This window comes from Athene cunicularia (assembly GCF_003259725.1).
Source record: "Athene cunicularia isolate RWA chromosome 5 unlocalized genomic scaffold, athCun1 chr5_part1, whole genome shotgun sequence".
Taxonomy (NCBI): domain Eukaryota; kingdom Metazoa; phylum Chordata; class Aves; order Strigiformes; family Strigidae; genus Athene; species Athene cunicularia.
In genome coordinates this window covers 37,419,686-37,443,062 of record NW_020799101.1, presented here as the reverse complement: position 1 = coordinate 37,443,062, position 23,377 = coordinate 37,419,686, and the positions used below count along the sequence as shown (strand labels likewise).

Sequence of the window (23,377 nt, the reverse complement as noted above, 5' to 3'; positions counted from 1 at the left end):
TTTTAAACAACCAGGATATTTTTCACAACTCCACCTGTGGAAACCTTCACCTTCCTGTTTTGCTGCACTCCTCTGTCCCACCCCTCTCCTTCCTTGAATCTTGCTTTCCCCTGATCCTTGTTCACCTTCAATCTATTCTACCACCTTCCTACAAATCTCCATTTGCTTCTCATCCTTCTCTATATGCCTGAAGGGTCTCCAGAAAGCTCTGTTTCCTTCAAACTATTACAGTTTTATCTAAATCAGAAAAATTTAATCAGTTGTCTCAGCAGCTGACATCTCTGCTGAAAAGGAAGCAGAAAAAAATGCAAAGTTGCCTAAACAAGATTGGTAAGATCACAAAAGAGTTCTATTCTCTTTTTGATGGATAGTTTTATGGGTGCCTGGGGGTATGACTGACACAAAACTTGTTACACACCACCTTGGTCTTTTTCTCAGGACACAGAAAGTGTTCCTTCAAGACAGAAAAGCAGCAGCAGCCTCTGGCTTTCTAGTTATGACTGCATGTGTCAGGCCTACCATGTTTCTTCCCTGTCTGTGAGTTGAAAACTCAAAGTCAACATCCACCAGAGGTGCTTATTTCACTCTACAGCAAAGCAACATTTTCCAAATCACACATGCTTCTCCCTTTACTGACAAAGTAAAAGATGTATCTCAAAAGCAGCAGCAATGTTTCTTTCTGCTCTTGAACAAGTGAGATTTTACTCACTGAATTAAGGCGACTGGCTAGACATAAAAAAGCTGAGACCGCAGGATTTAAAGATGCTCTTTTGTTACCCTACTGTTCAATTCTTTGGCTTCTACTTGACCTGAAATGCTTTTTATCACACCAAGCTGATAAATGCACTTACCCTTGCATGCATGGCATTGGCTCTATAGAGAGTGAACAGCGGAGGCATCTCCGTCCAGCACCATCGAGGCCAGGGTACAGAAGCAGTGAGGCATCATCCTCACAACCTCTTGCAATCAGTCTTCTCAGCACAGGAACTCCAAAAGTTCCGCTCCGCCTTCCATAATAAAAGGATCACTGTACTAGACTGGGCCAAAAAGCTCATTTTATTCTTTTAACAGTTTAGCAACAAGCCCCCTCTAGCCCAATCCACCTAGCACATCCTGCAACTTATCTAAGCAGCCCATACCTAAGGGGTTACTTCAAATCCCTTCAACATCTGGAAGCAAGCAATTGCCAGTCCTCCAACTCCAGTACAACACTGCAGCAGTAGAGACTCCGGGGAATTCCTGGTTGCAGAGGAAGATGAACACTCCCCAGAGGTTTCAGTTCATTAAAAGAAAAATGGTTTTTTAGATGCAAATCAGTGCACACAGATAAGCAGATACAACCTTTTGAGACAATGCCATAATCCTGTCACTGGGTTCCAATTATTCTCAGGAAGGTACAAGCATTTTTGAGCTTGCAGTTGAAGTGCCTTCAGCGCCCTAACTTCACTCTTCGACTATCAGCAGCTTGTTACCAGCAGTGTTTTAGCAAACCTCATCTAGACAGATAGCTAGATTTAAACACAGGACCTTGACAGATTCAGCTACAAAAGCTGAAGACTTGACAGTCTACAGCTACCCAAGGGCCCTACCACTTGTTTCCCCCTTATCGCCCATGTAAGCATGCTGAGGACATATCTACTGCACAGCTTTACATACCACACACCAGTTAATTCAGCAGTATTTGCAGTAACAGTCCAGGCTGAAGTTTACCACAGTTCCAGAGCAGATTTACTCCTTGTTCTGTCATCCCCACTGCAGTCAGTAATAGCTGGCGGTATAAACTGCTTGTATAACTGCTTGTAGTTATAAACTACAGTTAAACATAGGTGTGGAGAAGCAGTGGCAGATGTGGGTTGCAGAGGTGAAAAATGTTCAGATTTATCCTAAAAACATAATGCCTCAGCTGCAGCAGTAACCAAAAGGGACAGAAGCAGCAAAGCAACTGACAAAGGGCACAAAGTGACAGCAAGCAAGCTTGCTTCTGTCCCACTGTCAGGACTTTTCCCGTGAGAGTAGGAACAAACCCAAACTCTTTCCAAATGATTGGCTCAAGTAGATTAAGAGGAAAGACTCAGCGATAGAAGGAAGCTGCATAAAATGACAGACAAGTCTGTATCTTCAACCTAGCAGGCAGCAATCATCAAGGGACACCAGGATGGTGATGAGTCAGAACCTGGCCTGAAGTTTACAAATACTTTCTCCAGAAGAACAAACCATGCCAATTCAGCACTCCTCCTGCTCTCCTCTACAATGAAGCTCCTACCAGTTTCCAATCTCATTCTAGCCCAAGAAGCTGAGTTGGACCAAACAACTCGAGTTATTTCCTAAAGCAGCTAATTTTCCTGCTAGTAACCACTTCTAAGAATTGAAAGCCCCTTAATACTGGGTGTGTGAGATACCAGTCTTGTGAGGTTTCCATCAGCTCTTCTCCCACCTCCCACTTTGTGAAGACCAAAATTTGGTAGGTGGTAAAATTCCCCTCCCACACCTCTAAATACTTCATTGTGAATCCATTCCCCTCAGACTCTGTTCCTGTATTTCTTTCTGTTGTTTTTTGAGAAGAGGGAAAAGTTCAGACTGAAGAGATTAAATTTCAGGTTTCAACAAATATTTACACAAAATTTTATATATTTAGAACAGATACAGAAGACAAATATGCTTCCCGGTTCCTCCCAAAGTTATATACATCCGTAACATGCACACAAGAAAAATTTTACTTTTTCTGAGCACAGGAAATGAAAAGCAGGAGTATCCAATGGAACATATTCAGAGTCATGCTCTGTGATGAGATGTTCACCTTTCTTGATTAAAAGAAACAAAAGGGGGTTTGACCTCCCTGTTCTCTCAATTGTCTCTGGCAGCCTCTCGACACTCACAAGCAGCATCTTTATGTTTTAATGAATTATTTTTTCTATTTGTTTTTCTTGAGTCATTTGAAGTTAAATGCTCTAGAAAGCACAGGGATCCCTTCAAGCACAGTGAAACATAAGAAACGATCTCCCCCTCTCAAACAGAGCAGTCATCTTTCCAAAACATAAGGGACAAGAATGGAAATAGGGCATAGAGATGGATCTCAGCCTATCCAACACAACAGAAGTATAACGGGAATCCTAGCTCACAGACACTTACGGTAACCAGTAAAACATCACACTCATTTCTCATAGTACAGAAAGAATTAAAGTCTACTCACATGCAGGTCCTTTGGATTTGCTGAGCCAACCTACGAAAGACAAAAGGAAAATTCAGGATTACTATTATGCTTGCTTTAGTTCATTTTTCAATCATTAGAAATGGTTAAAATTAAACAAGTTGTGTGGCTTCTTGAAATCCCTATTACTCCCCTTAAGCCAGCTGCTTAAATAGCACTGTCTGGATCAGTGTAGTAACAGTATAATTACTATTATCTGAATAGTCTTCAGTCTGGGCCCATCTATATCGGCTTCCTAGCCAGTTTTGCAGCTTGGTCATTATTCTGCAGCTCTACACCATGCTCTTTCGTGCTCTGCTCTTACTAAGCTTTCCAAAGGGACTGGAAAGACGAATTGCACCTGAAACTGCTTCCCCTTCTCTCCATGGAGAACTACAAACTTATTTCGGCTGACCCTGCAATTTTCCCAAACCCACAGTGACACGAAGCATGCAGGTCAGGATCCCCTGTTCGTGGATGACACCTTCCCACACTTCTGTCTGGCCATCCAATGTTACAGTGTCCTTGTTTTCGTGACCATTGAATTCATCCCTAGCTGTATAAACTCCCTCCTTTCAGCTGCATAATCAGAGACAAAGGAAACCTCTGCTTTGCACAGATTTCCAAAGAATAGGAACAAGTCTGAATCTGCTCAGTGACTGGAGTGCGCTCTAACAAGCTGTTCTATGCAATGCAAACACATACCAGTGGTATCCAAGAGCTTCTGTGCAGAATAACCTTGGCACTGAAAAGACCTTAGACCAGCAAGCAGCAGATTGGCTGCATTTGCGTCAGAGAAAACACACAGGAATGAAGTCGTTTCAGTTTATTCAAGCTCAATTTATCACTTTAATGGCAATCCTAAAAATTAGACTAGCTTTATATCATTTCACATGTGATCAGTCATCAAAAATTAGGCTGCATCTAAATCTAAATGGACTTAGATTCACCGAGTCTGCATTATTATTAATTTTTAAAGGTTAATATTTAAACTGTCTCCTTTATGCGTATTGATATTTACATAATTCAGGATGTTTAATACTTTTACCAACACCTTTGCTTACATTTCCAGGACCAAGTGATGCTATTATCAATAATGAAATGCCTAACCTGTTTTGATAGGTTTCTGACAGAGCTGATTATGAATCCAAGAAAGAAGACACCATTTAGAACACAAACAATAGGAAGCTTTCAGAGTATTTTAGAGACTACATGTTAAACTTTAATGAACAACTTATTCTGATCCACCATCATACCTCCAAAAATAACCTAGCTAGACAGGAGGACCATTGTGAATGAGATATAAACACAAGGCCAGAAGTCACAGCAAGAAAGAAAGAATGAAGAAGCGTCAAGTGTAGAAAAGCCGACAAAATGGTTGTTATTGCTCCTCTCCAACACTTCAAAAGTTCCTCATCTCTATATACTAAGCACTCCAGCTCTTATCTACATTCCAGATGAACCTTAAAAGAAAACTGGTGACAAAGAACTAAGTCTCAGAATTCCAGGTCCTTGCTTTCCAAGTCTCCTCACCCACTCATTCCTTCATTATTTCCCCCTACTAATGTTGGAGAACTTGCCAGACAGAGAAAAAAAAAAAAGCACAACAGTGATAAAACTCAAAAAATATTTCTGAACAGCACTGAGGTTTTCGAAAGTCCTCCTATTCTGACATGCTTCATTGCTTGCCCATCATCAAATGCTGCATTTGTTTTGTGTTAAAGTATGTGTAGTGGTTATTTTTATATTCATGGACATTTTCTGGTGAAAAGGGAGCAGTTTTCCCCAAATTCTTCAGTGTGCTTAGTGACTAAGCAACTTAACATACTCATCTCATGGCACTCCAGGATATTTGGATAGATTGCTTGAGACAAAGTGCTAAAGATTTTTCTTAAAAATCCATGCATAAATAAAATCAATTTGTTACAAGAGGACAGACGAGATGCTTGCTGACTGGAAATGAGTCTGCATTCTGCATTAACCACGTGGCAAAAAGAACACATTCCTGCCCAGAACATTAATATATCTCTAAGCCTCCTGGAACTCAAGCAATAGAATTTCTAAACAGCAAAATTATTGCAATACAATATATTTCATATGGTTTTAAACATACGAATCGCAAGCTCCGCTTTCTCACTCAGAGCTGAGCCAGCCATTGTCTCCATGCTTGCCTGTCTTTTTATGAGAACATTCTTCAGCTTTTGTAACAATTGTGAGCATGTCACATTGGCCCCACACTCAAGATAAGCATTACCACCAAGAGATTCAATACAATCTCTTGCTTCATGTTAACATCACTTTGCTCCACCTGCTCTGAGTGATTTTGCTATGTAAAGTAATAAAGTGAGGATGGTGGGGTGGTTGGGGGACAAAGATAAAGGAAAGATGATTTTCCAAGCGCCTCGCCAGCATTCTTTGTTTCTCCATCTGGCTCTCCGCTCCTCGGCTGACTTGCTCATTAACGTTGCTCATGGCTGGCATGCTGCTGCAGGTGCAGCTCTCTGGGCCCATGACACATCACAGAGCACCCCCATCCCTCCCAGCAACTGGGAGTTGGGTTGCTACCTCCCAGCCACAGAAAACCTGTATGCAGAAGTGGTTCTCTGGGAGACCTTCCCCTCTCCCAGGACTTTTTCCCCTGCATGTCTTGCCCTCTGCTATGATCTTGGGCTTCCCCCTACACACACTCACTTTCTCACTTCCCCCTGCAGGAAATGGTTCATGCCTAGCCACTATAATCCTATTTAGCTGATGATTTGCCTTGATCAGTTTACCACAGCTGGTTTCAGGTCCTGAAGCAAAAGGAACACAGAAAGGAAAACAGTGCAGAACCACTCTCAGGTCTTCTGACTTGCTTAATTAGTGCTTTTGTTAATATGACTGGATACCTCAAAAAATGATACTAAAAGGTTTGCCAGCGTTGTGGCTGCATTTGCCCATCCAGCAGCCCCGTGCAGCACAAGGCATTTGCATACTGATTATAGACTCAATTGAAGGTGCTGCAGTGTGTAATGGGAGTTTCAGATGGGGATGGTGTGCTCCAGCCCCAGGCTAGGAGGCTTATCTGACAAGCTTACATCTGAAATGAGGCAGTGACATCACCAATAACAGCAAGACTGGAAAAAAACAAGGATAGACCAGATCCAAGATTACTTTGTCCTTTTTCCACTCTCACTATCTGTACTTGCCAGTTTGTCAGTCTCTCACTTTTGTGTCCCCCTACCCCTCACTACCTACAGAGCCAAAATCAGGCCAGGAAGACAAACAAGTCTGGGATATCTGGTTTCAGCAGCCTCTCCCTTCCAACACGAAGAGCCAGGAATACTAAAAGGAGATCAGCTCCTCCTACAGCAGTTTCCAGCACCGGCAGACTTTTCCATACAGAATCACATCAGCTTTGAGTGCATCTGGCAACTAACATTTATTCTGCTCTATCACATAGAGGCCAATTCAAGCTTCACTAATGCTGAGGAGTGTTGGTCATGGGACATTTTCAAGTGCCATGATATGTCAAATAAAGAGGACTTTTTAGAGTTGTGTCAAGAACCAAGGTTTTGTTTTCAAAGGCAAGTCATTGTTGTACATTGCAACAGCTGCCGAAATCAAATCTATGTGCCTTTTTGGGACTAACCTCCTTCAAAGTTTTGTGCAAGAGCACACAAGTTCCATTACATGCCACTTAGGATCAGGCATCTCCTCTACAGTCAAAAACTACAGCATGGTTGGTCTGAGAGAAAAAATATATTTCGAGGTATACTGGGTAAACAAGTGTACTGCACGCAGTGTACTAGTGCCTTGTGAGTATCTGGTATATTTTCTTCTTTCACTCATTTCTAAAAGGCAGATCCCCTCATCTCTGCTGACATTTTACATATCATCCCACTGCACTGCTATTTACATTATTCACAACACTTGTCCATCAAATAAACGTCAAGACATTAGAAAGGGGAGGGGGAAAAACTCAAGCTGCAAAGAGGATCTAATAGAGGGGTGCTGTTAGCAGGTGCTGAGCTGTCAGAAGATAGCACAGAAGGATACACTGAAGGGATTCATCAGCTGTGCAAGAGCTGAAGACAGTCTGTGCTTCCAAAACTACTTCACATGAGCAGTTGCTACAGGGAATAAGATGAGAGTGTCTACATGAGAATCGCACTGAACTAAGACTGTGGTCCATGTTCTTGAGACAGTCCAGGAACCCCCAGCTGCAGTGAAGGGATGAGAATGGAGGGGAAAAAGGGTGGGGGAATCAAAATTGCCAGGGTAAAGGACAAGAATTTGTTTACTAATGCAAGATTAATTCAATTCAGACGCTGCCTGCTGCTTGACAAATAATTATAGAATTTTTCCTGTGAGTACTGAAAGATGTATGCAAATGCATCAACCATCACCAACTTCCCCATAAAAATATAAGGCCACCTCCACACTTACACATCTCCCTCTCCCTGAAGTGTATGCAAAGGTTTCACTTACCTGCGGCCTGTGCTTCCAAAATAAAGGTACCAAAGATAACTAGCAGAAGAAATAACCCATGGCTAGTCAAGGCAAGAGATGATCCTGTGTTGCTCTTTGGTGCTACCATTCCATGGCACATCTTTTACCCACCAAAGTTTCTTTTTAAAAAATTCCTGAAGGATCTGGTTGATCAGGAGCACCTCAGTCTACAAAAACAAAGACAAGGAAAGAAACAGTTAAGTGTTGAGCCAAACACCCCCAACATCATCTGGGGAGAGGAAGAAAAGGAGAAATCAGAAACAAACAAGAGCCAACTTTTTGCTTCTAGCATTTAAGAATCTTACCAAGTATTCACAGTTCAAAAAGTAACAGTAACAGAAAAGGCAATCTTCCACACAGGCAATACTAAAAGGAGCTGCATTATAGACAGACCACAACTTTTTAACCCTCTAGTATTTCAGGTGTGAAGACTGCCTAGCTTACAATTAATTTTAGCTCTTCCTTTCAAGACAACCCCAGAGGATATAGCATCTGGAAAATCTGTTTCAAAATAACTTCAGGAGAGCCAGCCTTCCTTCCTACACCCTCATCACCTTTCAGAAGGTCTCCACGACACAACAGACTGTACTAGACAGCTAGGGTAAATAAATCAAATGCTTCTTCAGGCACCCAGAGAGGAAAAGCAAACCTGACAATCAGCCAGCAGGCAGGCAAACACATACTTATGAGGAGGAATGTAAAACAGCTTGCAAACCTCAGGTATAATGTTCTGACAGTACAGAACACAGCAATTAAAACTGCAGGATGTGACACTGCTCATAGCTGAGGACTGAGGGATCCAGCCATAGCCTATCAGGCACTGTCACAGCAAAAACAGACTTGTACACAAACACGCAAAGTGCAGCAGGGAAACCAACAAAGCACAAAGCTGAACCCTTATTTTTAATGAAGGAAAAAGACCCAGCAGAATACATATGCCACCAACCCAGTATGGTTTTTAGCCTGTAAGACCTCCAATGGTAACTCTGAACCTGGATGAGTAACTGCCATGTGTAACTCCAGTGCTCATGAAAGAATGTTAGGACTGAAAATCTGTTTGTACTGGATTTACAAAGGAGGAAGAAGAAAACTGGGATAAAAGACAAGTGGATGAGTGAGTTAAAAAACCCACTAACAGACCAACCAACACCCACACCCCCTCCTAAAAAAATAAAATATAAAACAACACCAAGACACATTTCAATACTTCTGTCATGCTATTCCTTACACAAACATCTAAAGCTTTTAGGGAAAAACATTTTTTTCAGGAATTAATGTTTCTTTACACTTGATAACAGGAATATTTTTCATTTTGAGGGAATCCCCATTTAACTGAAGAAGCTGTGGCTGAATGCATATTCATACTGAAGGGGGTAATTTATTTTTTTTTTTGACAAGTTTCCTATACAAATTCAAAACTGCTGGATAACTCCAAACAAATTTGAGAGGTGCATAGGCAGGTATCATACTCTTCTGCAGCTTGTGAGAACAGATGGGAGACTTCAGTTAGTGTTCCTTCTGCTAGGGAAGGCAGTATGACTTTCAGATCCTTAAGTACTTCTGAGATGTAGTCAACATGCCTGCACTGACCAGAGAAACACATGACCCAAACAGCCACAACTCACATTTCCAATTACTCAGGCAAAAAAGAAGCTGCATTATGGGAGGGAACATGTAGATTTGTCATTAATCCTGGAAGTCATCCTAGCAAAAAGAGGGTTTCCTTAGTTCCATGTCACTACTTTGCTCATATTTATTTCACAAAAGGGCTATCTTTAAAATTAGAATCTTTCAAGTCAATTAGTCTCTACCAAAGAAGAATTCTTTGTCTGCATACACCCCCGCCTTGAAATGTCATTTCAAGATGACATTTAAGCTGCCATGTGGCAAGTCTGGAGCTGATGCTACAATAAACTCTGTGTCTGCCCCTTTTGTTTCCTGCTTCATTTAAAGGAGGGAGAAAAGTGAAGCTATACCATTCTACGCCTGTAGCACATCCTATAGATTTCTCATGTCTTCCACACATGAGGAGCCAATGCTTTATTCACCAAATTTCAACCATACAAAAAGCAATAAGGATGCCATCACTCACCTGCTAGAAATCCTTCAGCAACAATTAAGACCATGGAACAAAAAAATACTCCTCTGTGGAGAAAGCCAAGCCAGCTAGTCTGTACATCTGCACCCTCCTCTCAAGTCAGATCTCCCAGGTGGATTTTAAGTCAATATTCAAGTGGAAGAGGCCAGCATCTGGCCTATACTCCGGGCCAACAGCTGGCTGCTTTTAAGTCACTGCTCCACACTGAATTACAGCTCTGGCAAAGCAATGCACCACCTTCAGCAAATGGCCCTTCTGATTAGATCAAGACAGGTCTGTCCTCCCCATTCCAATTTAATGAAGCCTCATTACTATAACAAACTCTGCAAGTCTTGCCAAAGTTTCTTTTAAAGGTGGCCTCCCCGCCCTTGGAACAGTGCTTGCCAGGTGACATAGCAGCAGCCAGAAGAGGTAGGGAAGAGGGCATGTATTTATCACAGAATTTGCTAAGCCGCCTTGCCCCAGAGGTGTCTTCCTTTCCCAAAGATTGCACATTGAAGCCAGCAGTCCAGTTCTGGTCTCTCAACAACAATCAAGTTAGAGATATCTAAACCAAGAACATCTTCTGGGAGAATCAATTATTGCTTATTCTTGATTCACTAATAGATTGCTCCAAAGCACAAGCACTGATTCTCTCATTTATTCTAAAGTCAGGCACGGTTTCCCTGTGTCTTTTCAGCTACCAGATCACTTAAATTCCAGGTTATCAGGGATCTTGGCTGTCAGAGGCACAGGGCTGCCCCACAAGGATGCTCTAAATTGCTGCTGCTATGCCTACAGTAACATCCCACTAAGATGATTTAGTTTAGCGTGGGATTTGAAGGAGACACAAAGGCAGCAAAACCATTTAGCAAAAGATAGCATCGATAAACCCCTCGGAATTGTAAGGAGACAATGGGCACAGGTACCGCCTGCGAGGATCCTGCCTCAGGCTTCAGTCAAGTTACAAAACTTGTTCCCAGACTTGACTTTTCCCTGGCAGAAGTAGAAGATGAAAGAGATTCTAGCTAGATAAAAAGTTATCTTTTCTTCCCAGAGGGGAGCTGGTGGTTCGGAAGCTATTTAGACAGACATTCAATTCTCTCAAAGTTGACTGTTGTTTTAGCACATTCCTGATACCTACAGCTCAGGGGGAAGCAGCTTTCATAACAACTCTTCAGGCCTCCACCTCCAGAAGTTAACTGGAGTGCATTGTAGAGCACACACATTTGTCAGACTATCAAGGAGATAGCTTAACAATTCATGGGTTTACATGAATCAAAGTGATTCCCTATTTACACACAGCATTAAGGAATAGGCTGGTTTCTTCAATAGATCCCAGAAACAATGAGGCAGAAACCATCAGTAGCAGCAGTACAGGGAACGAGGACACTTCAGACCCATTTCATATGCTACAGCCTAAGCTGAATGGTTCTGGGAGGATTAAGTTTAAACAGATGTTTTCAAAGATAATATTTTGTGTAGCCAGCAGCTCCCATAAATACAGTAAGGAGGGGAGAGGAGATTCTTCTGTTAACTACAGTATGTCAGTCAGTAGAGGGTTTTTTTTTTGCTTTCTTTTTAATGTGTACTTTGAAAAACACCTACTAAATACAGGTAAGAAAATAAACCATCCTTTATGGCCACAAAGTCAATAGCCACACACCCTCCCAGGGAATGCTATGAACAAGGGAAAAAGTACTCATTGCTCCCGGGTTACAGCCATCCTTGGCCCTTTCTTTTCTTGAAGCCTTGTCATCAAGCAAACTTCCCAGTGATGCTTCAGCATCAGTCCTCCTCTGCTGCATGGCCAGCCCTGCTCACACAATGAGCAGTAGTTCGCTTCCACATGAACTCCCTGAAGCAGGCATCTGCTGCCACTGAAACCACACAGGCCAGAATTCTTGCTCACTCTTAAACCACAGTCAGCTGTTTCCAAAGATGACGCGCTCACATATGGCAGGAGCTTCTTCTAAGCTAAGCTGTTTGGGGACCTCTGCCATTTATCTACAAGACCTTCAGAAGCTGCCAACTCATATCCCTTGATCCAAGATCCCCTCATAAGCATGTGTATATTTTCCCAGGATTATGACTAATTTTCTGATTTGTCCCCATTTCGTCACAGCAGGATTCCTAGGTCCCCATGGAAAAGTGTTCTTTGGAATATCATATCTCAGGACATGAAAGAAAACCAGATTTGGGTAGTTGTGGTATACGAAGGACACAGTATGTCAGGGGAGTGAATGGTACAGTCTGAGGCTCTCCAGCTGCTCCAGATGACTGACACAGCTATGTTTTGTGCCACTGTTACTGAAAAACAGGTCTTCAATCTGGATCCTTCAGTTTGTTTAGGGAAGTGTTCGGTATGTTTGGAACGCTACTGGCTTGCTTGTAAATACCATACATGAAACTTGCCAAAAGAAAATTAGTTATCCTCATGCACATCAGAAATCTCTATTTTATCCACATAGTTTCCCCCTCACAGAATAATACTCAGAAATTGTTTGCTATCTCTTGAATGCACACAGCCAAAATCTTGGCAGCAGGATGAGTGACCAGCACGCACAGCACACCTTTTGAACGGCTAGGCACAAGGACTGCTCTTCCCCTACAGCTCAGCTGCAGGTGGAAACAAATGTGAGCAGTGTGGTTCAGAGGATTTAACCTCCATCCTTAGTTGCCGGTTTTGTTGTATCCTTATTTTGTGTGCTTTCATTGAGCAGTCAATCTTTGAAAGAGAAGTCATCCTCTTGGCTGCTTAGTAAGAAAAATTACAGAAAAATCAAGTCCAAGTGGCAGCAGAGGAATGAAATCCCTACTTCTACTTACTTTCTGTAGCTAAAGCAGTTTAACTGAAATATTTTAGAAACAGAATTTTTCACATTTTGGGATAACTTCACAGTTTAATTAAACTCTTCAGTTAAACTAGACACAAAGAAAAAAAAAAAGAATTCAAATTTACCTGCAGGCAGTTTAGATAAAGCTTAATCATCTGACTTTTCAGCACAGCCAGCTCTCAATTATCCATGATAACTGGAAAAGGTGGAAGAGTGAGAGAGGAAATAAGAAAAAACAAACAACCCATGTAACACTCCCCCCACCAGGCACACAGTGTAACCAGATTATTTAGAACACGTGTGTTTCCTAGCTTCATTTTACACATTCATCTTTGAATTATAAAACAAGATTTCTGCATAGCACAGGTACAGCATAAAGCAGGGGCCTGAACTGCACATATCCCTTGCTGCTACAGAGACCTATCACTAGGGCAGACTGAGCTGCTTATTCTGGACACTGCAATCAGCACACATCCTCCTGCAAACCAAGATCTCATTGCAACCTGTAGTGGAACCTGAACTGTTGGGTTTCCTTCCTCATTCCACAACTGTGCCACAGCGTTTGCAAAGTCAACCAAAGTGAGGGGCTCCTGGATCCCTCAAGGAATACCAGATCAAGCATATTTTCACTGCACACTTTAAAAGTCCACTGCTATGCCATTATCAGTCACAGTTCACAGATTTGCATCTCCTACAGTCTAAACTGCCCCATCCTGTTGGATGGTATATTAAATATTTCAGAACCAATCAACCGGCCACACTGGTCTTCTAAGCAAATCTGTGCACTGCAGCAGTAAATTTCATCTTCCCAAGACAACATCAGAGTAGGCCTCCAAAAAATGTACTCCACTTCAGGCCCAATTGCATCAGACACCCAACTGCAGAGGGCAAACTGTTAGCGAGGTACTCTGATACATCAACATGTAGTAAAGTTGGTTCACATCATAACCTTTAAGCCATAAAATGTTTCCTGTTCAACTGACTTGCTTTCCCATCCTATGACACAGTAAAGGGGATACCACACTAGAGCTTGCTCTAGGACCCTGTTTTCATTCTTGCAAATATGACACTCATACTTTTAGAAACAGACAAGAGAGAAATTTAGAGACAAATTGTTACAAACAGTTTCAGACTTGTGAAGATCCTTCCCCATTTCCAAGTACTGTGGTTGCCACGCCAGGTCTAACAGTCACAGAAGATTTGAAATTTATGACTAAAAATACCCCAAGACCATCCAATTTTCCTTGCCTTGGTAAGTCTAAGAGAAATTCCTAGATATTATTAGCTCCCCGAATTCTAAGACATTCCCTTGAAAGTCACAGAATTTCACGGAAAACTTTCTGGTTTACTTGGGAAGAGGAAGATAAAAGAACAAAATCCAACTATCCTTCTAAATAAGCAAGGAGAAACTAGTTACAGGCAGGCTGTGAACTTCCAGACACCAGCAGGAAGAAAAAGAAGAGCAGTGGAGGGGCAGGGGGGAGAGTTAGGTTAATGCACCCAACTCCAATGCACAGCAGATTTCTACCCTATGACAAAAATGCTTATAGCAATGGGGTCACATCACCAGTGAGGAAAGAGAAATCAATTATAAAAAAAAGATGTGCTAGATCTGCTTTAATGTTTGGTTTATTGTTTTGGGGTTTTTTAAGCATACTGACATCTATGCAATCTATGGGAAAAGCAGAGACTGGGGGGATAGTGGAGAATACATCTCACACACAGTTTTTTCCTTTTTTTTTTAAATATGCCTTTATTTGGAAAAGTATTCCCTTTGGAAACTATTGTTTCAGCATTTTTTCCCCTGCCGCACTGCATCAGAAAGGCTAGGTTTCATACTTTCAGCTTTAATCAGTACAACAGCACATTTACAGAGGACCATATGCACAAAATGTTCCAGAACGCTTTCCAAAAATAATAAGTCCTAAAAAAGAAAACTCACAGTAAACTGAAATGGCTTCAGGGAAGGAGAATAAAGAAAAGCTGTGCAAAAGCAAAACCTCTTGAAACCACATACAAGCTTAATATGTTACTTTCAGTAAGAACGGGGTTCTCAAAGCAGTACTAGATTGGTAAGATCACTTGTATATCCAGGATGCTTTTCTCATTTATGCAGCTGCGTTAACCTGTTTCAGGGAACACACCACAAGGCCCATGTATAATAAAGGCTTATTTTATAATCCTTCACTACTAGAACGTGCTTCTCCCCATCCTTACCACTTGTTGTGCTTTCATTTCAACTGATGTGGCTAGAAGCATCAGTCTGCTATACAAGCAGCTGCATTATCACCAGGCAGCACAGCCATTTGAAGAGGACATCCATTTGGGAAATCTTTTTCCTGTCAAAGCCCTCTATATATAAACTTCAGTGAACCAGTCTCACATTTAAATAAGGAACTATACTAGAAGATGGAGGCACTCTTACATTTATTCCTAAAAGTACAGCTGTGAGACACAACTCAAGTTTAGAATGATCAAGTTTCCCAGATATGAAAACATCCACTCACTTCCAAGGGATGATAACTGCTCTGAAGTGATTATTATTTGTATCACAGTTTATACAGAAAGTTCTCCACAATAGACATGGTGTAATATCAGAACCTTCCAGGCTAACAAATCCTTGATGTTTGGATGTCTGTCAGCACAAAGGTCTTCTAAAAGATAAACACACATACACACACAAAAAAAGCCTCTGAGAAATAAGACCACCCCTTAAGTCCTCTGAAACTTCACACCTAGTATCATCAGCCAAATGGAGAAAGTTAAAAAGCAGAGTTTCAAATTCTCGTTCTGACTTTAAGACTGCATTTGGGATTCTAACACAACAGAGAACAGCTTCAACAGCTCTCAGTAAGGTAGGAAAAAAAACCCCAGGCCTTCAAAAGGTCTCAGCACTATGGCTCAGTTTTGTATCTATTAGCTCACTATTTCCCTTTTCTTTCTTAGTAGCAGCAAAGTTGGTAGATGTTTCATATCGCTTTTCCTATTTAGGATGCACTGTGCTAACATCAGATGCACACGTATTGCCACAAACCCTCACTGTGGCAGAGACTGATCACAGTGGCATTGGGCACATTTCAGTCTACAGAACCCAGCCACATCAGTCTTGCCAGCACACAGCTGAAAAGGGAAAATTCCAGTTTTGCATCGCCATTCAAACTCCTTGCAACAAACTGTAGGACAACTATCACACCACCTGCACACACAGCCTCTCCCGTGAGGCTGCGCTCAAGGGTGGCTGCAGAAGGTGGCCCAGGCAGGCTCTCCAGCTGGGCAGCCTCACTGGCAGCAGGAGCATCAGTGCTCACCCCGGGAACTCACCCAGGGGCTTTCAGACTCTAAGCAAGGTGCCATAGATTAATCTCAAAAGTCAGTACTCAAGGAGCTGAGAGAAGAGGGGGTGGGAAATAAGAGTCCTAACAGCTTCCCTTCTTTTAAATCAATCACACAATCACCATCTCACAGAGAGCACACATCACTATGCAGAAGACCCCCACAGCATTTTCTCTCTAACCGGTTTCCCTCAATAGGCTATGCTTAATTTGATGTTTTAACAAAGGATCAGTTGTAAATATATTCTGGTTTGAGCAGCACAAGCTAGAAGCATCAAGCTAGAAAGAGACTCCAAGAAGGTCACGGCTCATTATGTGTCAGGAGGGGACAGACACATGCACCATGAGAAGGCCAAATGCTCCAAGCAGAATCCTCTGGACAGGTTGCTTTCTAATAGGGTGGCAAACTGGCTTCCTGAGACCCAAAACCACCATTCAAAGGTTGCACATCAAAAATTTTCACCATTAAATAGGGGTAGGAGAAGCATGCTAGAAAGTAGTAAGATCCACAGAATAAAACCTGTACAGTGCATCTCAACAGAAGGTCGATTTGAAGCTTCAACTTCTCCCTCACCTGACCTAGTGACATTCAACTTTACAAAACATGGCTATTAGTGAAAAAAATATTAAAAAAAAAAATCCATATGGACACTGTTTGCTGGAACTAGGACAGCCCAGAAGTGGAACCTGGGATGCTCTGACCTGCAGCAGGAGAGGGAGGACAATTACAGCCTTCTGCACCCATCCCACAGCACCCCCCCTGCAAGCATCACAAGGATCACCATTCCTCAGCTCCAAGGAGAGGCCTCTGCCTAGCTGCTACCAGAGAGAAGCTCAAAGAAAATGTTAAGCAAAGGGTCTTGAGGCAGCTGAAGAGCACTGCCTTGTAGTAACTGTTCAATCAGCAGCTCTCAGCAGCTTATTTATATAGCAGCAATGGCTCCTCAGCCTTTTCATCTGCCCCTTGTACATCAGCACTGCCCCTCCGCAGAGCTGGCTGGGGTTGAGGTCTGGCCCTCCACCGTCCATGCACTTACAGGCTTGTGCTCTCTACCTTGGCTGAAGGATGACTCCTTGCTCCTGATGACTAAACAGCCCCATGCTGCTGCTCCCACACCCACTTTGCAGTTAATCATCCCTTCCACAATGCTTGCACCTGCTCAGCTCTGGGGCCAGTGGAAGCAGCAGTTGAGGAGAGGTAAGAAACTCCCACCGAAGTGCCAAAGCCTGTAGTGTGTGGAAGCACTCAACTTAAGTAAGCAGCCTGTGCAACATGCTGGGCCAAATAATTACACAAGCTTCCTGCTCCTTAAACCATCTCCATTTTCAACCCACATTAAAGTTTCGCAGAGAATTTACTATGCATAAAGATGCTATACATTTTAACCCTACCCCTAAATCAGGGCTCTGAGCATCCTGGTTTCCATGAAGATTAAAAGCCAGAGAGCTGGGTGAGAGTGCTCTGATAGCCAAAGGCAACACAGGCTTGCCTAGTTAGAGGAAGTCAAATGAAACCTAAGCTGAAAGAGGGGAAAAAGTTGTATAAAGCAGGACAGCAAGAGTCAGCAATTTACTCTGGCAGTAAATCTTAGTTTCGTGCAACAGTGAGAAAGGCTACAAAGTGCTGCTGCACACAGGCAAGAATCACACACGTGCCAACGCTAGGTCTGAAGGAGATAACATCCAAAAGTTACAGCATACAGGGTGGTTATTTAACCTTCTGCCTCACACCTTGCTTTTTTCAGTGGATCACCCAGGATTGCAAAAGCACAGCTAGGCTTTGCCCAGTCTGCCTCAAAACTCCAGGGAAAAACCCTCTTTAACATCAGATTCCCTCCTGATACTCACATGGGCAAAGACAAATGCCAGATAAAGCCACAAGCAATGCCTTTTTACCTCTGGGAGCAGAAGCTAGAGGTGAAGCATCCTGCCAGTGACATGGGCAGCTGCCTCCCTGAAAGGAATACAGACTGCCTGCTGTGCCTCTCCCAGGGGCTGCCTCCCTCACGGCTCCACCCTCCGAATGGAGGGTGCCTCCCTCCTAGTCCTCCACCCTCTGAATGGACCAGCTACCACACAAGCATCCATGAAACAAGCAAGAGGATGAGTATAGAGCCTTCACTGGATTTCTGAGTTTTGTTACTTCTCCAACATGCTTATATTCAAACGTCAACAGGCTGAACACATAAAGGTTACCACACACACTGCCCCACAGCCCTCTTCCTCACATTCCTCTTGCACACACAGATCTGACAAGTGGAAGATCCTTCCCCATTCCCCCTAAAAAGGCACTTTAGATCAAGCACGTTTAGCTCTGAACAGTAGGAAACAACTCCGTCAAGCCACCAGCAACCAAGTGAATAGTACACCCACTTGGGAAACAGGCCACTCTGCTTTACTTGGGGTTTTGATTCATCCCCAAGCATCCTGCACAAGTACATCAAACCATCTGTCAAGAAAAAACATTCTAGCACAGAATTCCCAGTGACCTCTACTCAGCCTTTCAGGAAAAGCACAGAACCTCCAGCTTTAACTGCCTTTAAAGGAAGACATTTTTTTTTTCCCCCCAGACATTTTGCAAATAAATATGAAGGTCCTGCCACAGCCAGTAATCCTCAAGCAATTTCCTGTCTCTGGAGACAAGGTTCCCTCAGAGTGAATTGATTAAATAAAGGTTATTAGAATTAGGATAGAGCAAGTTAGTTTAAAGGACATCCTTTTCATGTTTTTACCTGTAACATAGTGCTCCAAGCAGCAGCATAAAGAGATCAACTACAAGAGCTTACAAGATAGCAAAATTAATATGCAAAACCCAAACTGCAAGATGAAAATTAAAATTACTTTCAACAGCAGAGGATTTTCATGTTTGTTTAATCTATTTTCAAGTGGGTTTCTCAAAGGGAATTCACCCAATCCCTTTATTACTGTACTCTTAAGGCTAAATTTGTTTTCCCCATTTTGTCAATCTGACATGCAATTTAGTCTTTTAAGACTCAGCAGTAGTCCTCACCAAAGCTGTTCTCCTTTTGCCTTTGCAGTCTAAGACTTTGTTGCAAAACAAGAGGCTAAATTCATCTGCTCCCTCTTCCAGCATTAACAATTTCCTCTTCCTCTAAGGCCAAACATTTAAAATAAAAACAATACAGAGAGAGGTTAAGTGTTAGTTCCTACAAACATTACATGTGTGTGGAGGGAAGCAAATAGCCTGACATCAATATCAGAAACTTGCTCAACAATTCTCTGGCATCTCTTGAACAGAATAGGAAGTGAGAGTTAAGTAACAGCACTGAAGCAACAGTTTAAAAGAAACAGAGCAACCACATAAATTAAGACATGTTTTACAAGTGAGAAAACCTGTAGCTTGCAGAAAGGTTTAAATATCAACAGACTGTCAACTGTCTCATATGCACAGGTTAACTCAGTTTCTCATTCTTATCCACAAGAAAAAAATAGGCAGTTTCCACAAAGGTCCCTGCATAGGAACTGACAAAGACTTTTTTTTAAGCTAACCTCAATTCTCTTCACTAAATGCACAGAGAAACAACTGCTGAAAAAGAACAGATGTCATCCGTAGCTCCACTTAAGTTCAGAGAAATGTGAATGTCGTGTAAGCAGCAGTATTGAGAGGAGTTGGTGGTCTGTCATTTGCAACTGTCAGGGCTTTCATCAGAATCTTCCAAAAGGCCACTTACAACCTTCATTTTGTGAAAGGCTAGCCTCTGCCTGCTTTTATACATATTCTAGCTCACCTAAAACTGCTTTTCTGGGTGAGCTGAACATGACATTTAACAGATGTAAGCAGTTTGTTGTCAGAGCCAACTGTTACCTTCTTTGTCTCCCTTTGCACTTCAGGATCCACTCTCCTCATGAAGCAGAGTCACTGTTTGACATGCAGAGGGAAGCAGGGGGAAGACAAAGAGAAGGCCTCATTGTGGAAAATAAATAGCTCCACTAAAGCTCCACAGGATGCTATAAGGCACATTTTGAGGAAACCGCCCTCCTTACAGCATACTTCAGAGCACAGTAGCTATCAGAAGCCCTTCTCCAACAGCCACATCCCCTTCCCTCACCTCCAGCAGCAGTCCCACAGCCTCAACCTCCCTCTCTAGCCTCCCCACCACCTCCAAATTGCACTCCCCAGAAGCACTTGAGTATAGCTGCTGTGAATGTCTGCAAAGGCTGCTTCACGCCACCCCTGCAATGGAAAGATATCCCGGTGAAACGTTACTACCAGCCCTTCTGAAAGGTAGGACCACCTGTTGGCAAGGACAGCGCAAAAACTTACTTCTGAGAGACCAATGTTACGTTTCATCTTCTCTGCCAAATACAGCCATGCTTTATTTACATCAAAGGCATGGATAGTCTTCACAAGTTCCTTGCTACAGACCATATGTGAATAAGCTAATTATATTTAGGCTATGGTTGCTATGAAACAGGTGTAACAGGGCAGGAGCTGCAGTTCTTCGAAGCATTCCCATTCAGAAATCTTTATTTCTGACCAGAAAAAGCTGTTGCGTTTTGTCACTAGACCAACAACAAGTTTTAATCTCAGAACTCTGCATCACATGACATAAAAAGTTACTCTGCAAGAGGTTAAGGCTCTCAGGAGGGAGGCCTCTGGAGAATTGACAGGTACACCTCAACATCAAAGGAACACAAAACTATCCCTCACAAACACTGCAGGTACTTCCACCACACAGAGGAAAGCAGAGCAGGTCATGGTCTGCAATCTCAGCAGTTGCAAGATGCCCAACCCCAAATTTTTGTTTGCTTGCTTGCTTTTGGGGGGAAATAAGCTTGACCATCAGACTTCCTAACTGCAAGAAGGACTCCTGATCTGATGAGAGTGAAGAAATATGGAAAGGGAAGAACCGGCTTTGTGAGGGCTGTGTTACTTCACAGCACAGTAATGTTCAACACCCACTGAGAGCAGGCTATAGAGCTCACCTACAAACCAATCATCAACACATGACGATATGAAGAGCAATCCCAGTTTCACTTCTACAAGCGTTCACTCATGCCTACAAACAAAATGTAAAAAGGTTTGAGACTGGCGAATTAAGACCTATGCTATTAAGGTGAAAGACACTGCAACAAAAGAAAGATGCACAATGTACGAGACTCTCAGACTTTGCAGAAGCCTAAAAAAAGCTGAGGGGGAGACAGAACAAGGGACATGAATGTTACTGCCTTAATATCATCAATATTGGGAGTGTTCCGGTATATGTAATTAGCCAATGTCAAGGGTTGGAATTATTTTTTAGATATTAAGAAGATTAATTCAAGGCCTACAAGCACCTTCAGTTCAAGAGGCAAAAAGGAATTCTCTCCTTCTTTACACAAGAAATGCTTAAATCTCCATTTCCTAAAGAGAGGGTTTTTTCCTCCACTACTATATGCCATGAAAAAAGCATGAGGGGAAAAAGGGTATCAAGGGAACGAACCAGTCTTGAAGAACTTCAGAGAAGTGATTAACATAATCAACACTTCTTTTTAAAGCCACACCTGAACTTCAGACTGCTTTATGCAGGTGACTTGCATAATAAATCATTTACCAACAGTCAAACTAGAGCTCCAGAAATCTTCTGGAAGGATTTCAACTTACCATCAGCTGCATAATACAATTATGTTGACTTGAGAAATGTCAGGCCTATCCCTAGCAACACTTGGCTTATTCTTCTCCTCACCTACAAGTAGCCAGCAGACTGTAGGTAAGCCTGTTATTTCACTAGAATCAAGTTGGAGAAGACTAATCTTTAAATAACAAACGTGGGCAATAAAGGCTGCAGATACCACAGGTCTATCTGGTCTGTTTTCTTATGCTGGAATGCTGAGACACATTTTCCGAAATAAATGACAGCCACGTGCTTCCTTACAGTAGGCTCTCCTGTGCCCATACATGGAAAACATTTCTTGCAAGACACACAGGGCAAAAAGGTTAGATCAGATTTTAGTTGTGGGATTTTTTCATGCTGTGCAATAAAAACCCTCATGCTGCTTCTTCCTCCGCTGTATGCACCTCCCTCATTCCCTCACCCAATAAAAATCTCTTGGCTGAAACATCATTTCTTATCCCCTTCTCTTTAGCACATGATTTTTAACATACTTTTTCATACATAAGAGCTAGTTGTTGTGATTCACTACAGAAGCCACTGCAAGGGAAGAAATGCAGACAAAGCCTGGGATACATGCCAAAGGATAAATTTTTGCTTCAGACAGGTATGCAACTAGGCAAAAAAAAAAGTCCCTTCACAAGCACTTCTTGCCTCATTAGCCTTTGCAGGGCAAAAGGAGGCAGAAATTGAAGCCCAGGAATCAGACCACACTGTGCTAGATGCTGTATAAACACAGAACAAAAAAGACCACTGCTACAAAAATATCATGAGCCATCATCACATGGGGAGAAACCACCTTTTTACTCTGAACCACAACTGGCACCCTGTGATCTTATTCTCACAGCAGGTTCTTGCTATACAACACCCAGAGAAATACAGAGCTATTTGGTCTACTGCAAACATGCAGTAAAATCTGCACCATGCCTGTTCTTAATGCTTTTTTTGTTCATTACAGTGGATTCAGAAGATTGAAAAGGAAATTAAAAGGTCACTCAGATGCATGAGCTATTTCTGTCCCAGAACATGCCAATAATTTGGCTCAGAAGCAAGAATCAAAGAGCAAGATTGCTTGGAAACAGGCTTCCCGCAAATTCTTATCAGTAAGTATTTAACTCCCTTTTTATTTTTGTAGATACAGTCACTGACATGAACTTGACACTTATTAATTTATAAAACCAGATTTATGAAAGGAGTAAAGACTCTTTCCTTGCCATTGGCTCTCCCTCTCCAGTTCCCAGCTCTTTTCCCTTGTCTTCAAGTCTTAACACACCCTCATGTCTGCTTTCATTTCTCTTTCATTCCTTCTTAAGATTACTACCACCCCTCCTTACCCTCTCTGCACACACTTCGACTCACGCTTCACACGCAACAGTGAGCCTTCCCTCTCCCACAGTTCCTTGTGCTATTTCCTCAGCTGAACTCATTAACGATGTCTCCAGGACTTCCCATGACTGAAAAAGTTGCCCCTGGGCATATAGGAATGAGTTTGTAAGGTTTTGAGGGCAGTTACTTTGTGCATTTTGCAAAGGCCTTGTGTGGCTGCAGCATTAGCAATCTAGTGAGACTTAAGCGGGCACACCACCCTCCCAAGCGCCGAGCTCTTCGGAGCTCAGTACAGAGATGAGCTGCATACTGGTAATGGAGGCTACATTCCTTCATGCAAGGGGTTATCACCCACCCTACAGATACCTGCATCAGGCTTCCCTAAACAACCACAACTGGGAACACAGGAATCTCATGCTCCAGGGAAAAAGGCGCAAACTGGCTCCTCTCCCGTGCCAGATATACTTTCAGAAAGCATGTGTGTTTTCTAGAGGGGATTTTGGGTTGGGGCCGGG

The 23,377-nt window shown here is 42.5% G+C and overlaps 1 protein-coding gene across 4 annotated transcripts in view; it reads right to left on the bottom strand.

The window, feature by feature from the left end:
- Window positions 1-23,377, bottom strand: part of SUSD6 (sushi domain containing 6) — a 95,679-nt gene that overhangs the window by 39,993 nt on the left and 32,309 nt on the right. For 3 of the 4 annotated variants that reach the window (XM_026849646.1, XM_026849645.1, XM_026849648.1), the window contains 2 exons: window positions 7,658-7,845; window positions 3,191-3,220 (listed from right to left, as the gene is read on the bottom strand). In XM_026849646.1, coding sequence (XP_026705447.1) covers window positions 3,191-3,220; window positions 7,658-7,778 — 151 coding nt within the window. In that variant the 5' untranslated portion in view covers window positions 7,779-7,845. Of the gene's footprint in view, window positions 1-3,190; window positions 3,221-7,657; window positions 7,846-12,717; window positions 12,789-23,377 lie in introns of all 4 variants that reach the window. The other variant, XM_026849647.1, reaches the window with a different exon arrangement.